The sequence below is a fragment of the Pongo pygmaeus genome, chromosome 5 (genome assembly GCF_028885625.2).
Source record: "Pongo pygmaeus isolate AG05252 chromosome 5, NHGRI_mPonPyg2-v2.0_pri, whole genome shotgun sequence".
Taxonomy (NCBI): Eukaryota; Metazoa; Chordata; class Mammalia; order Primates; family Hominidae; genus Pongo; species Pongo pygmaeus.
Genome location: NC_072378.2, coordinates 99731953 through 99752450, shown reverse-complemented (window position 1 = coordinate 99752450; position 20498 = coordinate 99731953). Strand labels below are relative to the sequence as shown.

The following is a 20498-nucleotide window of genomic DNA, read 5'->3' as shown; positions in this document are numbered from 1 at the left end:
ACCCACCTCCCTCCGCCCCACCTCCTACCACTTGGATGTGGCATCTTTGAGCAGTGCACAACCTGCACAGCCATACCAGAAGACCTGCTAATTCCCTTTGTCTAGTACTGGCCATGGCACCTTTTCCTTTCCCCAGTTCTTTCCCTGCCTGTACTCCAACCAATGTCAGAACAGGACCGTCTAATTAAAAGCCCACTAACCATCTCACACTGACTGCAGCACAAACTGTGAAGCAGGGTACATTTTTTTGGTGTCCTAGCCTTTTTTAGCCACCCCCAACATGCTATCATCCTCTTTCAGGGAGGGCCAACAGATGAGCTTTTCTTCTAAAGAACTGTCTTGGGCCAGGCACGGTGGCTCACGCCTGTAATCCCAGCACTTTGGGAGGCCGAGGCGGGCAGATCACGAGATCAGGAAATCGAGATCATCCTGGCTAACACGGTGAAACCCCATCTCTACTAAAAATACAAAAAATTAGCCGGGCGTGGTGGCGGGCACCTGTAGTCCCAGCTACTCGGGAGGCTGAGGCAGGAGAATCACTTGAACCTGGGAGGCAGAGCGGGCAGTGAGCCGAGATTGCACCACTGCACTCTAGCCTGACAGAGCGAGACTCCGTCCCAAAAAAAAAACAAAAAAACGGTCTTGACCTCCCATAGCCTCTTCCAGACTCTGTAAGATGGGCAAGTGTAGGAAATGTCCTCTTAATACAACCTGCTTTCAGAGAAGAGTCAGATGGCAGTCCTTAATTCTGTGTCATGCATTGAATACAATACTTCATCTTAAGGGTTTTCACATTATAAGCACCATTTGTACTATGGAAATGAAAGTCTACATTCTCAGTTAAATTAAATGTCAGATAAGTAAGAGGTGGGGCATCTCCCTGGAGCTGCTGAAATGCTGCTAATCAAGTGGAAACCTACCTTGCCTCTGATTGTGGCCCTGCCAGAGAGGCCCATCGGCTGCACTTTCTTCCTTTGCATTCCTGTATACCTTTGCCACATCATGTCGGGATCCCTGTTTATATTGATTCTTAAAGTGTTGTTTCCCCGTGCATGCTCACTTCGTGGGTATAATTTTTGAGTTTACCTCATATTCAAAGTATTTACATTGTTTATACTAGTTTCCAGAAAAGCAGTGATATGGTCCAAGATTGAATATTAACATCATAAATTATACTTATCATCTAGCAAACTTTATTATGGTTGAATTAGCTAGCAGTAGCCTTGTTTTTAAGTAGATGAGTCTTCTTAATTCTGAAGCTGAGGCAATAGCATGACATTTCAAGTTTTTAATTTAAAACTTTGCTACCTTTTTTTAAAGGATAAGAATAAGTGGAACCGACTTATCCACTAGGCATAGTAGCCATTATGCCCAGGACCCACAGGACCTCTAGGGGCCAATGGAAATGTTTACATTTCTTTTAAATTCAGAAGGGAAAAAAATTAATGTACCCCAACCTGGAGTACATTTGCCTTTATACAAATGCAATGGTAAATACGACTTTTTTTTCTTTGCAGAGGAATGGGCTCACAAAGACAAAAGTGTCTAGAGCCCATGAAAGCAATGATGCAGCCCTACTCTGTATGGTATCACAACTCCTGTGAACAGTCTCAGGAGCAGGGTACATTTTCTCTGTTCTTCCTAAGCAGAGTAAATTTTCTTCAAAATTTCTCTCCAACTATGTGTGAAAACTTCCCTAGCGAAATGATGAGCTGGAGTTTTCCTAAGAATCTAATAGGTCTTAGAAGGCATAGAACTTGAGTCTGAGCTCCCTAACTTCTTTTCAAATCCTCAAAGAACATTCCCTTCCAGCTAATACAGTTCAAGGTCAAAGGAGATTTTGAACATGTTAATTAAAATGTTAGATATTGCTTGAACAGAAGAAAATTAACTTTTATGCACACATTTTGAGAGTGATTCATGAATGAGTAGGATAACATGTCAGACTGCATCTCAGACCCTAGTTGCTTATCAAAAGCTATTTACTTATACCAAACCAAATTCACTAAAATATAACTTTGTTATAAAAATGAAGTCAAAAGAAAATCAGCAGGTCAGGTAAATATTGGCATTCTGGCCTCCGTACGCCTAAGGTTGCTTTTGATGCTGTGGAATGTATGAGTTGCTGACAAAAATATCTGTGGCAAGGGGCCAGCAAGTGTGTGAGGCAAGAATGTCAGCAAAGGATGTCAATTTCTTAAAGGCAAAACTGGAATTTGAACAGTAGGCCCTGGTTCCTAGTCAGCAGGCCTTACCTTAGCAAGGCTTAGGCAGTCCCTATGCAGAGCTGGATGGGGACGGTGCAAAAGCAGGTGTCAGAAGGTGAACTGAAGTAGGAGACAGGGTTTTGAAGATGCCTAGAGGTCCAGGTGGGTGCATTGGCAAACATGAGGTAGCTGGGGAGCACTGTAAAAAAGTCACAGGTGGTGCTCCATGAAAGTAGACAGATGTGGCTAGCTGGCAGCAGCCACACCTGGAGTAGCTTGACCAAAAGGCATAGATAGATGGTGGTTTGAGAGATGAGCTGTGGCGCAACGATGGCTACACAACTAGGGCCTACAGCAGTCCTGCTCCTTCACACCATCAGTCACCATCCATGGCTTCATCTCCTAGGACACTAATGCCACCTGGAGATACCCCAAAGCTGCACGTAATTGGTGCCCACCAGATTATGGCTGGTTTTCATATAGGCTGAAAATGCTCAGACATAAAAAGGTTGAGACTTGTGCAAAAATCACATAGTTTCCTAAGGCTATAGATTCTGAACTGGATGTTCAGAAATGGATGTTATATCATCATTGTCATTTGAAGAGATAACTAAAGATTATGCAACCCAAACATGTTGAAGAAAGATATAGGTTTGTTAGGCAGTTAATCAAAATACTATATTATTTTCCTGGATTTTATCTTTGGGATATTTTTAACTTTTTAAAATTTGTAATGTGCTGTCATATCTTTTTTTCCCTTATATTTGTGTCTGTAAATTTGTGTTTTTCCTAAAGACCTTCCCCTAGTTGTATAAGCTGACAGATCTACAAATCCTGCACCTGCTCCTGACTGTCTGCATACCCACCCTCAAACTGTGAGATTCAATTCCTGCATCATTCCAGCGGACAGAAATTTCTCTCTGGTCACTTAGCAAAATAATTCAAAGAAGGATGCTACGAATGTTTGCGATTGAAAAGTGAAGTGCCTTTCTGTCAGTCAAGAATTATTATAAAGTTCAGTTGTTTAAGCTATATTGATTTAAGTTTTTAGCCACTACTTATCCTAAGGAGGTGGGTAAGAGGCAGAAACAAAGTAGTGAGTATGTTTAAAATACATTCTCAGCCAATATGACTGTAATTTTACATTATGATCACCAACTCATGGTGTATTCCTCGTTAGATAAACTCCATTAGTCTTTTCTGTCTAGCTTCTCCTTGTCACTTAGAGATATGTGGGCAACTGAGAAGTGAGAGGTAGAATGACCCCTAGCTTGCTTTCTAGCTATGAGAGGAGACCAAGCCTAATTTCCCCATATCTAAATCCAGTCATTCTAGCTGCTGTCTAAACAATATCAATATATGGAGATGGGATCATGGGAGTGATCCACTTTCCTTTGGTTCTCTTCACTGTCTGAAGTGTTTTGAACTAAAAGCTGGTGCTATGTTTCAAAACCCATTCCCTGTAGATTAAGGACTAAAAACTGAGAGCCTTAACCTCAGCTCTGTCTTGCTTCACAACTCATTCCTACAGTTCGTACCACCTCCTCTCCATCCCAGGGTTCCATACCCCCAGTAAACTAAATCTAGTGCATAATGATGATCATGATGATTATTGTAATAACTGACATTAATTGAATACTTACTAGAGTACATTATTCTCAATACTTTTTTGGATTATCACATTAATCATCACAACCTCAGTATGAGATAGGCACTATTATTATTACTGTTTTACCCATGGGGAACCGGAGACTGAGAGAGATTTCTAAGCCAAATTCTTTGCTATAGACACTATAATGTGTGTTAAGTGAGTGAATGACATAAGATAGAGCATGCCTGGAGATCACTGAAATAGAGATTTCACAAATAGAGGTTGAATAGAATGTAAGGAGATGGGTGGATCAGGTGAAAAATCAGATCCTCCAGTTAGTTGGGACATAACTTGGAGAGCAAATGTATAAAACTTGGATCCATAGGTGTGTATGGAGGGGAGATTGTTGACAGGTAAATGTAATTGTGCTATTTTGCACATTGTGGCTATTGAACTGTCTTCAGTGGTTTTCCATTAGCAGTAGGTTTTTTCCCCAGATGATTTTTTTTCCCTGATATTTAACTTGAAAATAGTAACAAAACAAGCAGGCAAAAGCTGGCTTACCAGTTCACTTAATCTCATCATCATGACTGTTTACTGAAATAAGTTGAAGATAATTATTTTAGGGTTTATGTTAAAAAATTATCAAAACTATGAAATTATCACTGCAATGTAAGTAAGCCCATCATCTGTTAGGTCTTTTGATTTAATCTCTGCATCATGTTCCTGTTTGTCATATATTTTTTATTATCACTTTTCAGACTTCTTAACACTCTTTTTGCTTTAAAAAGCCTAATGTTCTTTAAATGCATTTCTCCTTTTGCTTGTCCTAGTCATAATGAATAAATTGTGTATGTATGAAGATGTCAGTTTACATAGATGAACGATGTGAATCAGAATACATTAAACTGACACTGTCAGTCTTCTTTCAACACCAACCTCACAAGCATAAATTTCTCTGTTTTTTTTAAGAAAAACAATCTTGCTACCAAAAGACTCAACTGTTTAAGACCTGTTTTCTGGGGTCATATTTCTTTTTTTCTTATTATTATTATACTTTAAGTTTTAGTAACCTGCACTATACACAATGTGCAGGTTAGTAACATAAGTATACATGTGCTATGCTGGTGTGCTGCACCCATTAACTCATCATTTAGCATTAGGTATATCTCCTAATGCTATCCCTCCCCCTCCCCCCATGCCACAACAGTCCCCAGAGTGTGATGTTCCCCTTCCTGTGTCCATGTGTTCTCATTGTTCAATTCCCACCTATGAGTGAGAACATGCGGTGTTTGGTTTTTTGTCCTTGCGATAGTTTACTGAGAATGATGATTTCCAATTTCATCCATGTCCTTACAAAGGACATGAACTCATCATTTTTTATGGCTGCATAGTATTCCATCGTGTATATGTGCCACATTTTCTTAATCCAGTCTATCATTGTTGGACATTTGGGTTGGTTCCAAGTCTTTGCTATTGTGAATAGTGCCGCAATAAACATACATGTGCATGTGTCTTTATAGCAGTATGATTTATAGTCCTTTGGGTATATACCCAGTAATGGGATGGCTGGGTCAAATGCAATTTCTAGTTCTAGATCCCTGAGGAATCGCCACACTGACTTCCACAATGGTTGAACTAGTTTACAGTCCCACCAACAGTGTAAAAGTGTTCCTATTTCTCCACATCCTCTCCAGTACCTGTTGTTTCCTGACTTTTTAATGATTGCCATTCTAACTGTTGTGAGATGGTATCTCATTGTGGTTTTGATTTGCATTTCTCTGATGGCCAGCCATGGTGAGCATTTTTTCATGTGTTTTTTGGCTGCATAAATGTCTTCTTTTGAGAAGTGTCTGTTCATGTCCTTCGCCCTCTTTTTGATGGGGTTGTTTGTTTTTTTCTTGTAAATTTGTTTGAGTTCTTTGTAGATTCTGGATATTAGCCCTTTGTCAGATGAGTAGGTTGCAAAAATTTTCTCCCATTTTGTAGGTTGCCTGTTCACTCTGATGGTAGTTTCTTTTGCTGTGCAGAAGCTCTTGAGTTTAATGAGATCCCATTTGTCAATTTTGGCTTTTGTTGCCATTGCTTTTGGTGTTTTAGACATGAAGTCCTTGCCCATGCCTATGTCCTGAATGGTAATGCCTAGATTTTCTTCTAGGGTTTTTATGGTTTTAGGTCTAAGGTTTAAGTCTTTAATCCATCTTGAATTAATTTTTGTATAAGGTGTAAGGAAGGGATCCAGTTTCAGCTTTCTACATATGGCTAGCCAGTTTTCCCAGCACCATTTATTAAATAGGGAATCCTTTCTCTGGGGTCATATTTCAAGTAAGTGTCAAAACTTGCAATTTAAGGAATGAGAAAAAAGTTTATACTTTGAAAAGTATCCAAAAAAAGTACTTTTTTCTTTAATATTCAGGATGGATGGGTTCAACCCAAAGGTACCACATGAGCACTGATGGAGAGACAGTGCAAGGGGGCTTTTGCAAAGTTTTTATGCAGTTAATCTTATTTAGCATTGGCTTTCATTATAAAATTAGTGGGAGTTTTCCTGGATGAAAATGTCCCCTAGATATAATGAAATCATACTGAAGAATTGAGGGATTCTTTATACAAAAGATTCTTTAAAATAACCTTTTGATTAAATATTAACAATAATTAAAATTATAAACATAATTTAAATACTAATGCTTAAACTTTTTCAACAGCTAATATTTAACAACTATCAGTGAATTAATATTTTGTTTCTGTATATTTAACTAATGAAACAGTCTATTAAAAACACAAAGATAAGAATATGGTACTTGCTGAACCAGTGAAGTACCAAATATTGTTGGGCATTCACTCTTCAAGTTTAGCAGCCATACACCTGGAGGGAAGGCAGGCTGCTACCTGCCACAGTTCACAAAACAAGAAGAAAGACAAGTAAATTATTTTTCTTGACATGGATTTATTATTTGATTTGGTGAGTTTCCCAATTTGAAATTATATTAAGTCAATAAAGCAACAAATTTCTTAAAAATATGACAAGGATTCACAAAATTATATTTATGATGAATTTCCATTGATAATACCAATTTGCCTTTACTTCAAATTCCAACGTTTACAGGAGATGGTAAACATGAAGTTTTAATTGACGCTGAAGAAAAACAGTGACAGCTAAGGTAAAAGAACTCTTACTTTTTCAGGTATTTAAGGATAAAAAGGTTACAGTTTACTTTCAAAGTCCTTTCCACACACAGTATTATTTAATATATTTCTTTCTTTTCTACTCTTTGAAGCTCCCATCTTCCTCAAAGGACTTGAGAGCTGGAAAATAAATAAAGCAAGTTGTATAGAGAGGTAGAAGGGTGGGGCTACAAAGCTTTGGGCTGAGATTTCATTAGCCTGGGAGTTGTCAATAACAAGTAAGTCTTCTGACTGCAATTCTTTTTGATTAAGCATTAAAAGAAATTAATACGTTGCCAAATTGATTATACTCCCAAATCTTATGACGTGAAGCCATTAGTCTTGGAAACACATGTGGCAAGCTATCTTCCTGTAGATTATATTTGGAGAAGAGATATTGAAATTCATAAATGATTTGTGAGATCATAAAAATTGCTATACATAATTCATTGGAAAAAGTTTGCCTATGGCTTAAACTTAAGTCATCATTTTAAAAAATGCATATGCCTCCCAAACCTATTCATTTGCATATATGATCCATATTTTCTTTTTTAAACTTACAGAAGTGCTTAAAAAACAAGTGTCATAAAAGTTAACTTTCTCTGGTTATCTTAAATTTTATAATTACAAAACACTAGATTTTCATGTATCCTAAATCTCTCTTAAACACTAGTATTTCATTATCTAAATAATGAAATGAAAATTAAAATAAATTAATCATTTTGCCTTTTTAAAAGAGCCACATCAGTTATTTTTAAAACAGCATGAGGTAACTAACTGAATATGTTTCTCCATACAAATTTCTTCAATGAGTTCAGCCAGTCAGTCATATTTATCTGTGTTGCCTGAAAATAGCTCTTTTGCTGCATTTTTGTAAACACTTTGGCATTAAATTTTCGTAAAACGGAACCACAATCAAAGTGAACATCACATTAGCTGATTTTTAAAATTTGAAATAATCAAATTGGAAAGTAAAAGAGAGCAGTGGCAGAAAATTAAGACTAAGATAAGCATTAATAAAGAAGAGAAAAGAGAGTTAGATTATTGCCTTGAAACCATATGGTCAGGTGTTAGACTGGTTTTTTAACAATACTTTTACTGTTATTATAACCTGCAGAACCATACATAAAACGATGGCTACCAAGGACAAGAAAGCCAGAACATTGTTGGCTCATCAGGGTCCTTCTGAATCACTTAACCAGTCACAACTTACTCTCTCTTCAGAGGTGGCCAACAATCTGACATTTGCAGTTATCACTTCTTTGCTTTTCTTTATATTTTTACCATCATTATATGTAGCCCTAGTAATATAGATACATTTTGCCTTGTTTTTTAATTCTATAAAAATGGAATCATACATATGAATTTCTGCTTTTTGCCTTTCCTTATGATTTTAGATCCATCCATGTTATTGTGTGTACCTAGAGTCTGTTCCCATCCAGTGCTATATAGTATTTCGTTGTGTGAATATATCACAATCTATTTATCCATTCCATTGTAAATGGACATTTGGTTAATTTCAGTTATACGGTTTAGCTGTATCCCACCCAAAATCTCATCTTGAATTGTAATCTCCATAATCCCCATGTGTCAAGGGCCAGAACAAGGGTGGAAGTAATTGGATCATGGGGGCAGTTTCCCCCATGCTCTTCTCATGACACTGAGTGAGTCTCACAAGGTCTGATGGTTTTATTAGCATGTGACATTTTTCCTGCTTGTGCTCACTCCATCCTGCCACCCTGTGAAGAAGGTGCCTGCTTCTCCTTTGCCTTCTGGCATGATTGTAAGTTTCCTGAGGCTTCCCCAGCAATGCAGAATTGTGAGTCAACTAAACCCCTTTCCTTTATAAATTACCCAGTCCTGGGCATTTCTTCGTAGCACTGTGGTAGCAGACAAATACATTCAGTTTAAGGCATTTTAAATGAATATTTCTGTGAACATTCTGAAGCACATATCCTGGTACATATAAACATGTGTACCTTTAGGTATATCCCACCTAAGGGGAAGATTCAGGGTCATGCAGCAATATGTATCTATTCAACTTTAATAATGCCTCCTTGTTTTCCAGAGTGATATATCCATTTATGCTGCCAACAATGGTGGGAATTTCTGTGGCTCCAACACTTAGAACTGTTAGACATGAAAATTTTCACCAATCTGATAGTTAAGCAAAGGTATCCAATTGTGCTTTTAATTAGCCTTTTCCTTACCTTCAGTGAAATTAAATGCCTTTTAAATATGTTTATTCATCAGCCGGATGCCTGTTTTGTAAATGCCTGTTGAAGTCACTTGCCATTTTTCTGTAGGCTTCTCTATCTTTTTTTATAGGTTCGTACACCTAGTTTATATATTTTGAACAAGAGTCTTTTGTTGTTTATATGTCTTAGAAATATCTTCACTCTGAGACTTGACTTTTGGCTTTCTTGTGTCATTTTTTTAAATTCCCATGTTATTTTTTATTTTTTGCAAACATAGTTTACCAGTAGGACATTGAATGGAATATTCCACCTAGAACATGAACATGAACATCATTTCTCAAACATTCATTTTTGTCCTCTACATGCATTTCTTATTATGATTAAAAAGAAAACATGTAACATGATATCCACCCCCAAACAAATTGATAAATGACCAGTACAGTATTATGAACTATAAACACAACATTTTACAGTAAATACCTAAACTGTTTTCACCTTGCATGATTGAAACTTTATATTCATTCAACAATTCTCCACTTCCTCATCCTCCAGCCCCTGGCAATCACCATCCTACTTTTGGCTTCAATAAGTTTGATTAATTTAGGTACTTCATGCAAGTGAAATCATATAGTATCTTTCCTTCTGTGACTGACTTATTTCACTTAGTATCATGCCCTCAAGGTTCATTCATATTGTGGCATATGACAGAATTCCCTTAATTTTATGGCGGAATAATATTCCATTGTATGTGTAAACTTTTTTTATACATTCATCTATCAGTGTTCATTAAGGTGGTTTCTACCTGTTGGCTTGAGGAACCTCCACACTGTTTTCCATAGTGGCTGCACTATTTTACATTCCTACCAACAGTACACAAGAGTTCCAATTTTTCCACATCCTCAATACTTATTTTCTGGGTTTTTTGTTTTGTCACTTTTTTTATTGTCATTTGTGTGTTTTTATTGTTTGCTAGTAATGGCCATACTAACAGGGATGAGGTGATATCTCACTGTGGTTTTGATTTGCATTTCCCTGATTAGTGACTTTGAGCATCTTTTCATATATCTTTTGGCCATTTCTATGTCTTCTTTGGATAAATGTCTGTTCAGGTTACTTGCTCATTTTTTAAATAGAGTTATTTGCTTATTTGCTATCAATATTAAGTTATAGGAGTTCCTTCTATATTTTGGGTATTAACCATTTATCAGAATTGTGGTTTGCAAATTTTTCTCCAAGTCTGTAGGATGTATTTAGACTCTGTTGTTTCCTTTGCTGTTCAGAAGCTTTTTAGTTCAACGTAGACTCATTGTCTATTTTTGCTTTTGTTGCCTGTGTTTTTGATATCATATCCAAGAAATCATTGTCAAAACCAATGTCATGAAGATTTCCCCTATGTTTTCTTCTAGGAGTTTTACCATTTCTGGTCATACATTTAAGTCTTTAACCTATTTTGAGTTAATTTTTGTGTGTAGTGAAAGATAAGGGTCCAATTTCATTCCTTCACATATAGATATCCAGATTTTTCAACATCATTTGTTGAAAAGTCTATCCTCTCCCCAATGGTATACTTTGGCACCCTTGTTGAAGATCAGTTGACCATACGCTAGTCCTTCCTTATCTGTGGTTTCACTTTTCAAGATTTTAGTTACCTGTAGACAACCACAGTTAGAAACTAGTAAATAGAAATTTCCAAAATAAACAATTCATAAGTTTTAAATTGTGCACCATTACTGGAACATGGTGAAATCTCATGCTATCTAACTTCATTTCTCTCAAGACGTGATTAATCCTTTTATCTACCATATCCTCGCTGCATATGCTACCTGCCTGCTAGTCACTTAGTAGCTGTCTCAGTTATCAGACTGACTGTCACGGTGTAGCAGTGCTTGTGTTCAAGTAACCCTTATTTTACTTAATAACAGACCCAAAGCACAAGACTAGTAATGCTGGCAATTTGGATATGCCAAAGCAAAGCTATAAAGTGCTTTAAGTGAAAAGGTAAAAAGATTTTTACTTATTAAAGAAATTTTAAAAATCATATGCAGAATTTGATGTGATATAACATGAGAAAACATCTATCTGTGAAATTGTGAAGAAGGAAAAATAAACTCGTGCTAGTTTTGCTGTCATGGATTTCATTCCATTGTGGTTGGAAAAGATACTTGACATGATTTTCATATTTATTTTATTATTATACTTTAAGTTCTAGGGTACATATGCACAACGTGCAGGTTTGTTACATAGGTATACATGTGCCATGTTGGTTTGCTGCACCCATCAACTTGACATTTACATTAGGTATTTATCCTAATGCTATCCCTCCCCCAGCCCCCCATCCCGCAACAGGCCCTGGTGTGTGATGTCCCCCACCCTGTGTCTATGTGTTCTCGTTGTTTAACTCCCACCTATCAGTGAGAACACGCAGTGTTTGGTTTTCTATCCTTGTGATAGTTTGCTGAGAATGATGGTTTCCAGCTTCATCCATGTCCCCGCAAAGGACATGAACTTATCCTTTTTTATAACTGCATAGTATTCCATGGTGTATATGTGCCACATTTCTTAATCCAGTCTATCCTTGATGGACATTTGGGTTGGTTCCAAGTCTTTGCTACCGTGAACAGTGCCTCAGTAAACATACGTGAGCATATGTCTTTATAGTAGAATGATTTATAATCCTTTGGGTGTATAACCAGTAATGGGATTGCTGGGTCAAATGGTATTTCTAGTTCTAGAACCTTGAGGAATCGCTACACTGTCTTCCACAATGGTTGAACTAATTTACACTCCCACCAACAGTGTAAGAGCATTCCTAAAACATTCTAAAAAAAAAAAAAGTGTTCCTAAAACGCTTTTTTTTCTTTTTTTGAGAAGTGTCTGTTCATATCCTTTGCCCACTTTTTGATGGGGTTGTTGTTTTTTTCTTGTAAATTTGTTTAAGTGGATTCTGGATATTAGCCTTTTGGCAGATGGGTAGATTGCAAAATTTTTCTCCCATTCTGTAGGTTACCTGTTCACTCTCATGATAGTTTCTTTTGCTGTGCAGAAGCTCTTTAGTTTAATTAGATCCCGTTTGTCAGTCTTGGCTTTTGTTGCCATTGCTTTTGGCATTTTAGTCATGAAGTCTTTGCCCATGTCTATGTCCTGAAAGGTATCGCCTAGGTTTTCTTCTAGGGTTTTTATGGTTTTAGGTCTTATGTTTATGTCTTTAATCCATCCTGAGTTAATTTTTGTATAAGGTGTAAGGAAGGGGTCCAGTTTCAGTTTTCTGCATATGGCTAGCCAGTTTTCCCAACACCATTTATTAAATGGGGAATCCTTTCCCCCTTGCTTGTTTTTGTCAGATTTGTCATAGATCAGATGGTTGTAGATGTGCGGCATTATTTCTGAGGCCTCTGTTCTGTTCCATATGTCTATATCTGTTTTGGTACCGGTACCATGCTGTTTTGGTTACTGTAGCCTTGTAGTATAGTTTGAAGTCAGGTAGCGTGATGCCTCCAGCTTTGTTCCTTTTGCCTAGGATTGTCTTGGCTATGCGGGCTCTTTTTTGGTTCCATATGAACTTTAAAGTAGTTTTTCCCAATTCTGTGAAGAAAGTCATTGGTAGATTGATAGGGATGGCATTGAATCTATAAATTACCTTGGGCGGTATGGCCATTTTCACCATATTGATTCTTTCTATCAAGGAGCATGGAATGTTCTTCCATTTGTTTGTGTCCTCTTTTATTCCATTGAGCAATGGTTTGTAGTTCTCCTTGAAGAGCTTTTGTTGTCTGAGAAGTCTTTATCTCTCTTTAGTTTTCAAAGAATATTTTTGCTGGACATAGTATTCTTGGTTTCCAGTTTTTTTTCTTTCAGCACATTGACTATATCATCCCACTCTCTCCTGGCTTGCAAGGTTTCTGCTAAGAAATCCACTAACAGGTGTATTGGAAGTCCCTTGAATCATTTTTCTCTTGCTGCTTTCAAAATTTTCTCTTGTCTTTGTGGATTTCTTTTGATGTAGCCTATTTGAGGTAGGCTGGTCTTCTTGAATCTGGATGTTCATTTCCCTTCCCAGATTTAGGAAGATTTCAGCCATTATTTCTTTAAATAAGCTTTCTGTCCCTTTCTTTCTCTTCTTTTTCTGAGATGCCCGTAACATGTATATGGATCCTTTCAATGGTGTCCTATAGTCTTTTAGGCTTTTTTTACCTTTTATTATTATTATTATTATCATTATTATTATTGTTTCTTTTTGTTCCTCTGCCTAGTTTATATTTGAAATGAGTTGTCTTCAAATTTTCTGATTCTCTCTCTTGCTTGATCAAGTCTGCTATTGAAACTTTATAGTGAATTTTTCATTTCAATTGTTGCATTTCTCAGCTCCAAAATCTGTTTGGTCCTTTTTTATATTTTCTTTCCCTTTGCTGAAACTCTCATTTTGTTCCTGTATTGTTTTAATGAGTTTATCAATCACCTTTATGGTGGTTATTTTGAATTATTTGTCAGGTAATTATTATCTAACTGTTTCTTTAGTATCAATTTCTGAAAATTTACTTGGCTCATTCGATTGGGCAATTTTTCTCTGCTTCTTTGTGTTCCTTGTAACTTTGCATTGGTATCTACACATTTTAACAATACAGCTACCTCTCCTAGTCTTTGTAGACTGGCTCCAGACAGGGAAACATCTTCACCAAGCAGCATAGCTACAGATTCAGGGGACATCTCAAACAATTTCTGTGGACATGTCTCCTCTGGACATGTGTGTCTAGGTTCCTACTTAGAGAGATTTACCAATTTCTTTTTTCCTGGAACTCATAATTTCTTTTTCCGTTGGTATCTATCTTTTGTACCACAGGTTCTCCAAAATAGCAGCATGCCATCTGACTCTTTTTGTTCCCAGTGGCCTTCCAGGCATTCAGAGTACATGAGGTCTCATCAGTGCTCTAGTTTGGGCTATACAGAAACCAGTCCCTCTGGAAACCCCCCAAAAGCCAGAACACTGCATATATGCTCCAATCTTCACTCCTCCTAAGGAAGAGACTGCCAAGCAGCATTGACCTCTGTCAGCTATACCATAGGTCCTCTGGAGCAGCAGCACACTGCCCAGCTCTTTTGTTCTAAGGAGCCTCCAGGTATCCAGAATATGCCATTTCCTGGCAGTACACTGAGATAGATGAGACAAAAGCCTGTCCCCAAGGAAGCCCCTTGAAAGTCAGAACAATGGACATGTGCTCCAGTTTTCTCTCTCTCCCCAGGAAGAAGCCAGAAGCTGGAAGTTTCCCCTGATCACATGGTACTGTGCCAGAGAGACTATGGCAAGAGGGTGCCACAGGTTCTTCTATTGGCTTTGATGTAGCTGGCTTCCCATTTGCCTTGGATGCAAAAGTTTCTTAACTGGTTTCTGGATTTCTCACAAAGGGAATTGTTCCACGTATGGCTGTTGAATCAGTGTTGCCATAGGAGAAAGAGGGTCTGAGATTTCCTATTTTACCATCTTAATGGTGTCTTTTAATGAACAGATTTTTTTTCATTGTAATCAAATTTTTCCGGTTTTTATTAAACATCTGTGTCTTCTGTGTCTTGTTTATGGAATTTTTTACTCCGAGGACCTAAAGATACTCTATATTCACTTCTAAAAGCCTTTTACATTTGTTTTTAAGTCACATGGAGTTTATTTTTATGTATGTATAGATTTCAAATCAATGTGCATATAAATGTATGTAAGCATATATGAATTCATGTATATGTGTATGTATAATATATATTTATATAGGTGAGATTGCTGTATACACACACTCAGACACACCTAAATATAAATACACACACACACATGCACACACACACATTTTGTCCAGCATATTTTATTTTCAGTGGGAAGATTAATCTGAGTAATCCAATTTATCATTTCCAAATACCAGACTTAGATGACATTTTTAAAATGTCTTTTATCAAAACAGTTGATCAAGCAAATAATTTTCTAGTTCTATTTGGCTTTATTTACTTGTTTATTTTTTGGCAGTGAGTGTTTGGCCTTGAATACTTCTTTGCACATGGTGCCTCCGCTGGCTACAACACTTTTCCCTTCCCACAACTCTACTTTGCTGAGCTAACTCTCCCTCATGCTTCAAGATAGTCCAATAATCACATCTGGAAGTCTTACCCATTCCATTTCTAAACACTCCGAGTTCAGTAGGCCCCATGCATTTTAGAGCAGACAGAGAGGACATATTTAACAACATAAGTGTTACAAGAATACTAGCCAATATGAACAGATCTGCAGGCCAATGAGAATAGACGTGATCTGTAAACAACCAGGACCAGTATATACTAGGTAAATATCACCTATGCTCAAAGCACATAGTACAGTAAGATGTGGTAAGATACAAAGGTTATCATGGTGCTTCTCATGTTGTTCTGTAACTTGCTGTTTACCTATCTCTTACGGTAATCTGTGAGATTACTACGAACAGGGACCAATCATACTCACCCTGGAATCCTGTGTTCCATGGAATCTTGGTTTTAAAAACAGAGGTTCCAAAAAATATCATCTGAATTAGGTAAAGGAAGTTATATTGAGGGAATGTTCACTAAATAAATCACTTCCTATTACTTCACAGCTTTAATCCCTGGAAGTCCATGAACAATGAATCCATTTCACACATCTTGTTGGAACACCTCTGCCGAACTTTTAAACAAATCCTGGAATGAAGAGTTTGCTTATCAAACTGCCAGTGTGGTAGATACAGTCATCCTCCCTTCCATGATTGGGATTATCTGTTCAACAGGGCTGGTTGGCAACATCCTCATTGTATTCACTATAATAAGGTAAGGGCTCCTTTTTTTTTCTCCTTCCGTACTTTAGGAACCTACAGTCAAAGCTCCCTAAATGAATCATTTCCCCTGTAGCATTTTGCTTAATGAAATGCAATTTTGGAAATATTTGCTTAAGATAATTAAGATAATTAATGAAGATTCTACAGATATTTTCGTCATGCATTAGGTAACATCTCAGTTGCAAATCTCAACATGCTAAGACCTAGGCCAATTCTTACTGCTGGGTCAGTGAGTTTTTAGGGAAATGACTCTCAGTCTTAGCTGCATATTAGAATCACCTGGGGAGCTTTAAAAACTCCTGATATACAGTTTCACCCCAGACCCATTAACTCAGAATCTCCAAGGGTAGGGCCCAGGTAAGATTTGAAACTGCAATGCAACATTTTATTTTCCAGCAATAAGAATTATCCTAAAAAGCTGACCTGTTTAGGCAGGTGAAAGAGATTCTTTTACTCACTTGGGCAAAAGAGAAACTTTATCTGATCACCAGAAGATGCAGGAAGTCATAAGTAGTGGGCTGTTCCCTTTCATGTAGAGCAGCCTATATAGACCAAACTAAGAGACATCTGCCCCCGAGTACCTCCTGCCTGGGCACCACATCTCCCACCTAATTCAGGTAATTTCCTCCTCTCAAGTAGAGAGACAGAGTAAGAACTTTACTTGGAGAATAAGAACTGATTATTTGTTTTCTAGGGACTTTACAAAATGGATTCAGAATTAGTGCACACAAGCCCTATAGCTACTTGGTATATTTGCTATCCTGATTATTTTCACATGTAAGTTTTGCTAGTTTTAATAACTATAGGATGTTAACTTTTTCATCCTAGTTTCTGATTATACTTAAAATCGCCATTTTCAAAATGTTTGTCCATATTCATATGTTATAAAAGATATTCTAGACTGCAGGTTTAGTATCCCTTATCCAAAATGCTTGGGACCAGAAGTGGTTCAGATTTCAGATTTTTTTTTTTATTTTGTGCTGTTTGTATATGCATAATGAGATATCCTGCAGAAGGGACCAAGTCTAAATACAAAATTCATTATGTCTCGCTTATACCTTATACACATAGCCTGAAAGTAATTTTATGTAATATTTTGAATAATTTTATGCATGAGACAAAGTTTTTGTAAATCAAACCATCACAAAGTAAAGGCGTTACTCTCTCAGCCACCCATGTGGACATCTGTGGTTTTTTGGTGTCACCATCATTCCTGACTCTATATTTACATCCAACCAATAAACAATCACTTTCTTAAACTTATTCACACAACAATACTTAGCAGTAAAAAATATGACCATTAATACCACAAATACAGTGAAAAATAATGTGTTCAGGGGAACTAAGCAGCCCAGTAACATCACCAGAACACCTGCACCAGTTGTGAAACAACAGCAGCTGAAGGGGGCTGGGAGGGTCATTTTTCCCTTGGAGACGCTGTGTGTTGTACAGCAGCATTTTGACTGCAACCCATCACATGAGGTCAGGTGTGGACTGTTCCACTTGTAGGGTCATGTTATTCCTCAGAAAGTTTCAGATTTTGGAGCATTTCAGATTTTGGATTTTTCAAGTTAGGGATGCCCAACCTGTACTACCTAATAGGTGTTTTCAGCATCATATTAACACGTAACTGCAACAAACTTTTGTGGAGCATATTACACTTAAAAAGCACAGCAGTACTATTATTATACCCATTTAAGAAAAGAGGCTCGGATGAGTAAATAACTGGTCCAGCATCACAGAGCTAGTAAGTAGCAATCCTGGCAATCGAACTCAGATTTATTCCGAATTCAAGGCTATTTCCTCCACAACTAATGAAAACAAAGAGGTCATCAAAATTATAGAGACAGTTGTTGGATTTGCTGTAAAGATAAAAGAATCCTCACAGGCTTAATTGAGAGCAAGAGGAGCCCTCAGGATGGTCATGCGGATGGTGCTTATCACCCCTGAGAAGGCTCATAACTTGTCACTTCCCCAGGTGGCGTCTCCTCAGCCAGCCCTCTCTCAAACTTTCAGTTTCGCTATCTCTGCAGTTAGAAGTAGAGGATCAATGGTATTTTTTACACCAGTCACAGCTGAAGATTTATTTAGTACATAGGGATTCTACTCTTAATAAATTCAAGCATTCCTTATTGTGTCCTGTAAAGCTATTTGTGAATATCAAGCATTTTAAACTTTTCTTTAAGTGCTAGAAAAAATTCAATTCAATATATATTAGTAAATACCTATTGCATGCCCTGCATTGCCCTAGGGTTTATGAAAATACCAAAAAAAAAAAAAAAAAAAAGCAGCATCTGTCTAAAAAGTTCATGTTCTAGTGGGGAAGATGAGATATAAACTCATGGAATAATTTGAAAAATAATAAAAGAAAGACTTTAAAAACAATCAATTGGGGGGGGAAAGATGGCTCAGATAAGTTCCAGGAAAGAAAATGGAAGTAATCAAATATTCTAAGGGAGCCTCAAAGAGGCAATAGTGCTGAGTAGAGAGTTAATAGCCAGAGACTTGAGAATGTTTCTAGCTCACTCCCGTTTGCCTGTTGGACCTGCCCAGTTCTCCTTCCATCTCTCCCTCATGGCCTCCAATATTTCTGCCCTGCTCTTCTACAGATACATATGGTGTGTCCCACACTCAAAAGCCTTGGTACCACCATTGAAAAACCAAGTCCTTATTAGGTGTTAGCCCTTCCGAAATGTTTGCATTTTCACAGGCAACTTTTATATGCAAAACCTCTTCAGTGTGGGATTCCAGCTCTTGTGACAAGCTGTTGAAGAGATGTCTGGAGCCAGAGAAATTCCTTGGACCCCTCAATTTACACCAATAGATAACAGCTTAATCCCATCTATTTATACAGAGACAAAGTTGAAAAAAAGGAAGACATGTGCAATGTGAACTCTTCTAAAAGTCAATTCTGAGCTATAACTTATGGAAACAGATTTTCAACATAAAGTCAACCGTCATTTAACTGAGGAGAAAAACACCTGAGCCATTGTACGGACCAATTTGTTTGCATTATTGTGAAAAATCTATCATTTCTTCATATTATCATTTTATACATAATGTGAGAATATACATTAGATAAAGAAATGCTAATGGAGCTTTTAAAATAAATATTTTAATCTTTCAAAAAGTATCGGGAACAACTTTTAATTAAAACAACAGTTTTAATTTTTTTGCTAAGATTTTAACACTTTTCCTTGCAAATTGCTCTCCAAAAATGTATTAATCTTTCAAAAGTCATTTGAAGGCAACTTGCATTTATTTATTTATTTGGCTAGCAATTTATCAACTTTTTTGCAAATTGCTCTCTAAATATTTTAAGGCAATTTGTATTAATGTTTTCATCATGCTTTGCCATGATCTTTTATTTGTTACTTTCTGAACAGACAGGTGAATTAAATAAAATATTAAGACTACAGTAACGATAAGGAGAAATAAATAACATTTAAACAAGATTTAATGACTTTTCCTTTTACAGTAGTAATTGTATCAAAACCGTTGTTCACCAATAGAACTAACAGTCAATAAAATCATTAATGATGCTGGAAAGCAAGCAATGAACTAATCTCTGACTTTGTCAAATGAAGACCAGAAACATATATAAAATAAATATGTTTAAGGAAGATGGAGCTTCAAGAATAAGATGTTCTATGTGCCTTTTTTTAAAAGCAAGAAGCAATTTGTGCATTAGGAGGGTGACTATAAAATAATGAGGCCAGATCATCACTAGTCTGTTGTACATTAAATTTATAGCAGGTCAAAGGAAGCCAGTTTAGAAAATGTAGGCAGAAAATTGAGCCAATTATAATATTTTCCTCTTGCATTCCCAGGAGACAGATTGAAGAACTCAACCCCATTACTCAACTTGTCTCCACAGGCACAGCAGGCCCTGGGAATCACCTGTACTTCAATAAAGGGACAACTTTGTTTTGTCAGACCCCCACATCCACCTTCTGAACACATCTTTCTTCTGTTTACTGACAGACTCCCTTCAAGTGGGCAGAGTCTGTATAAAAGGTGCCCTACCCTCCAAAAATAAAGAGTTCCCATTTCATCACTTCCTGCCCTCATCTCCCTGTCAGGTCAGCTAATTCACACTAAGTCATGAATTCGTGAAACAGAGGTTACAAGATGGACAATGTGTTAACCTAGAGGAATACTGTCTAATGGTAGAATTCCAGTTGCTGACAGGGATGGAAAACGTTTTAGAACACAGGTCTCTTTTTTCCCCACCCAGATTAAATAATAACCAACAGCTCCCTCTGACCCAGCCCTCTACCATTTCCAAGTGTCAGCCATACACAGACTCTTGTTGGAATTGACCCATACCCTTGGCTGCACAGATATGTTTTAGATGCCAGAGTACCATGCAACAACATCTGTTCAGATGAGCTGTGGTCCAGTTGGCCAATATGCTAAGCTGGCTTGGGAATCTAAGGAAGTTGAGTCGCTTGCCTAAGGGCACAATGAGCGAGGGCATAGAAATGAAAATAAAATTCCCAGTTAGGATATCTTTCCACTC

At 37.2% G+C, this 20498-nt stretch overlaps 1 protein-coding gene across 1 annotated transcript in view; it reads left to right on the top strand.

Moving 5' to 3' along the window:
* MCHR2 (melanin concentrating hormone receptor 2) overlaps window positions 1-20498 on the top strand; it is a 59697-nt gene that overhangs the window by 14982 nt on the left and 24217 nt on the right. The window contains exon 2 of the mRNA XM_063665699.1: window positions 15761-15968. Within this exon, the coding sequence (XP_063521769.1) occupies window positions 15787-15968 (182 nt within the window). The 5' untranslated portion in view covers window positions 15761-15786. The remainder of the gene's footprint in view (window positions 1-15760; window positions 15969-20498) is intronic.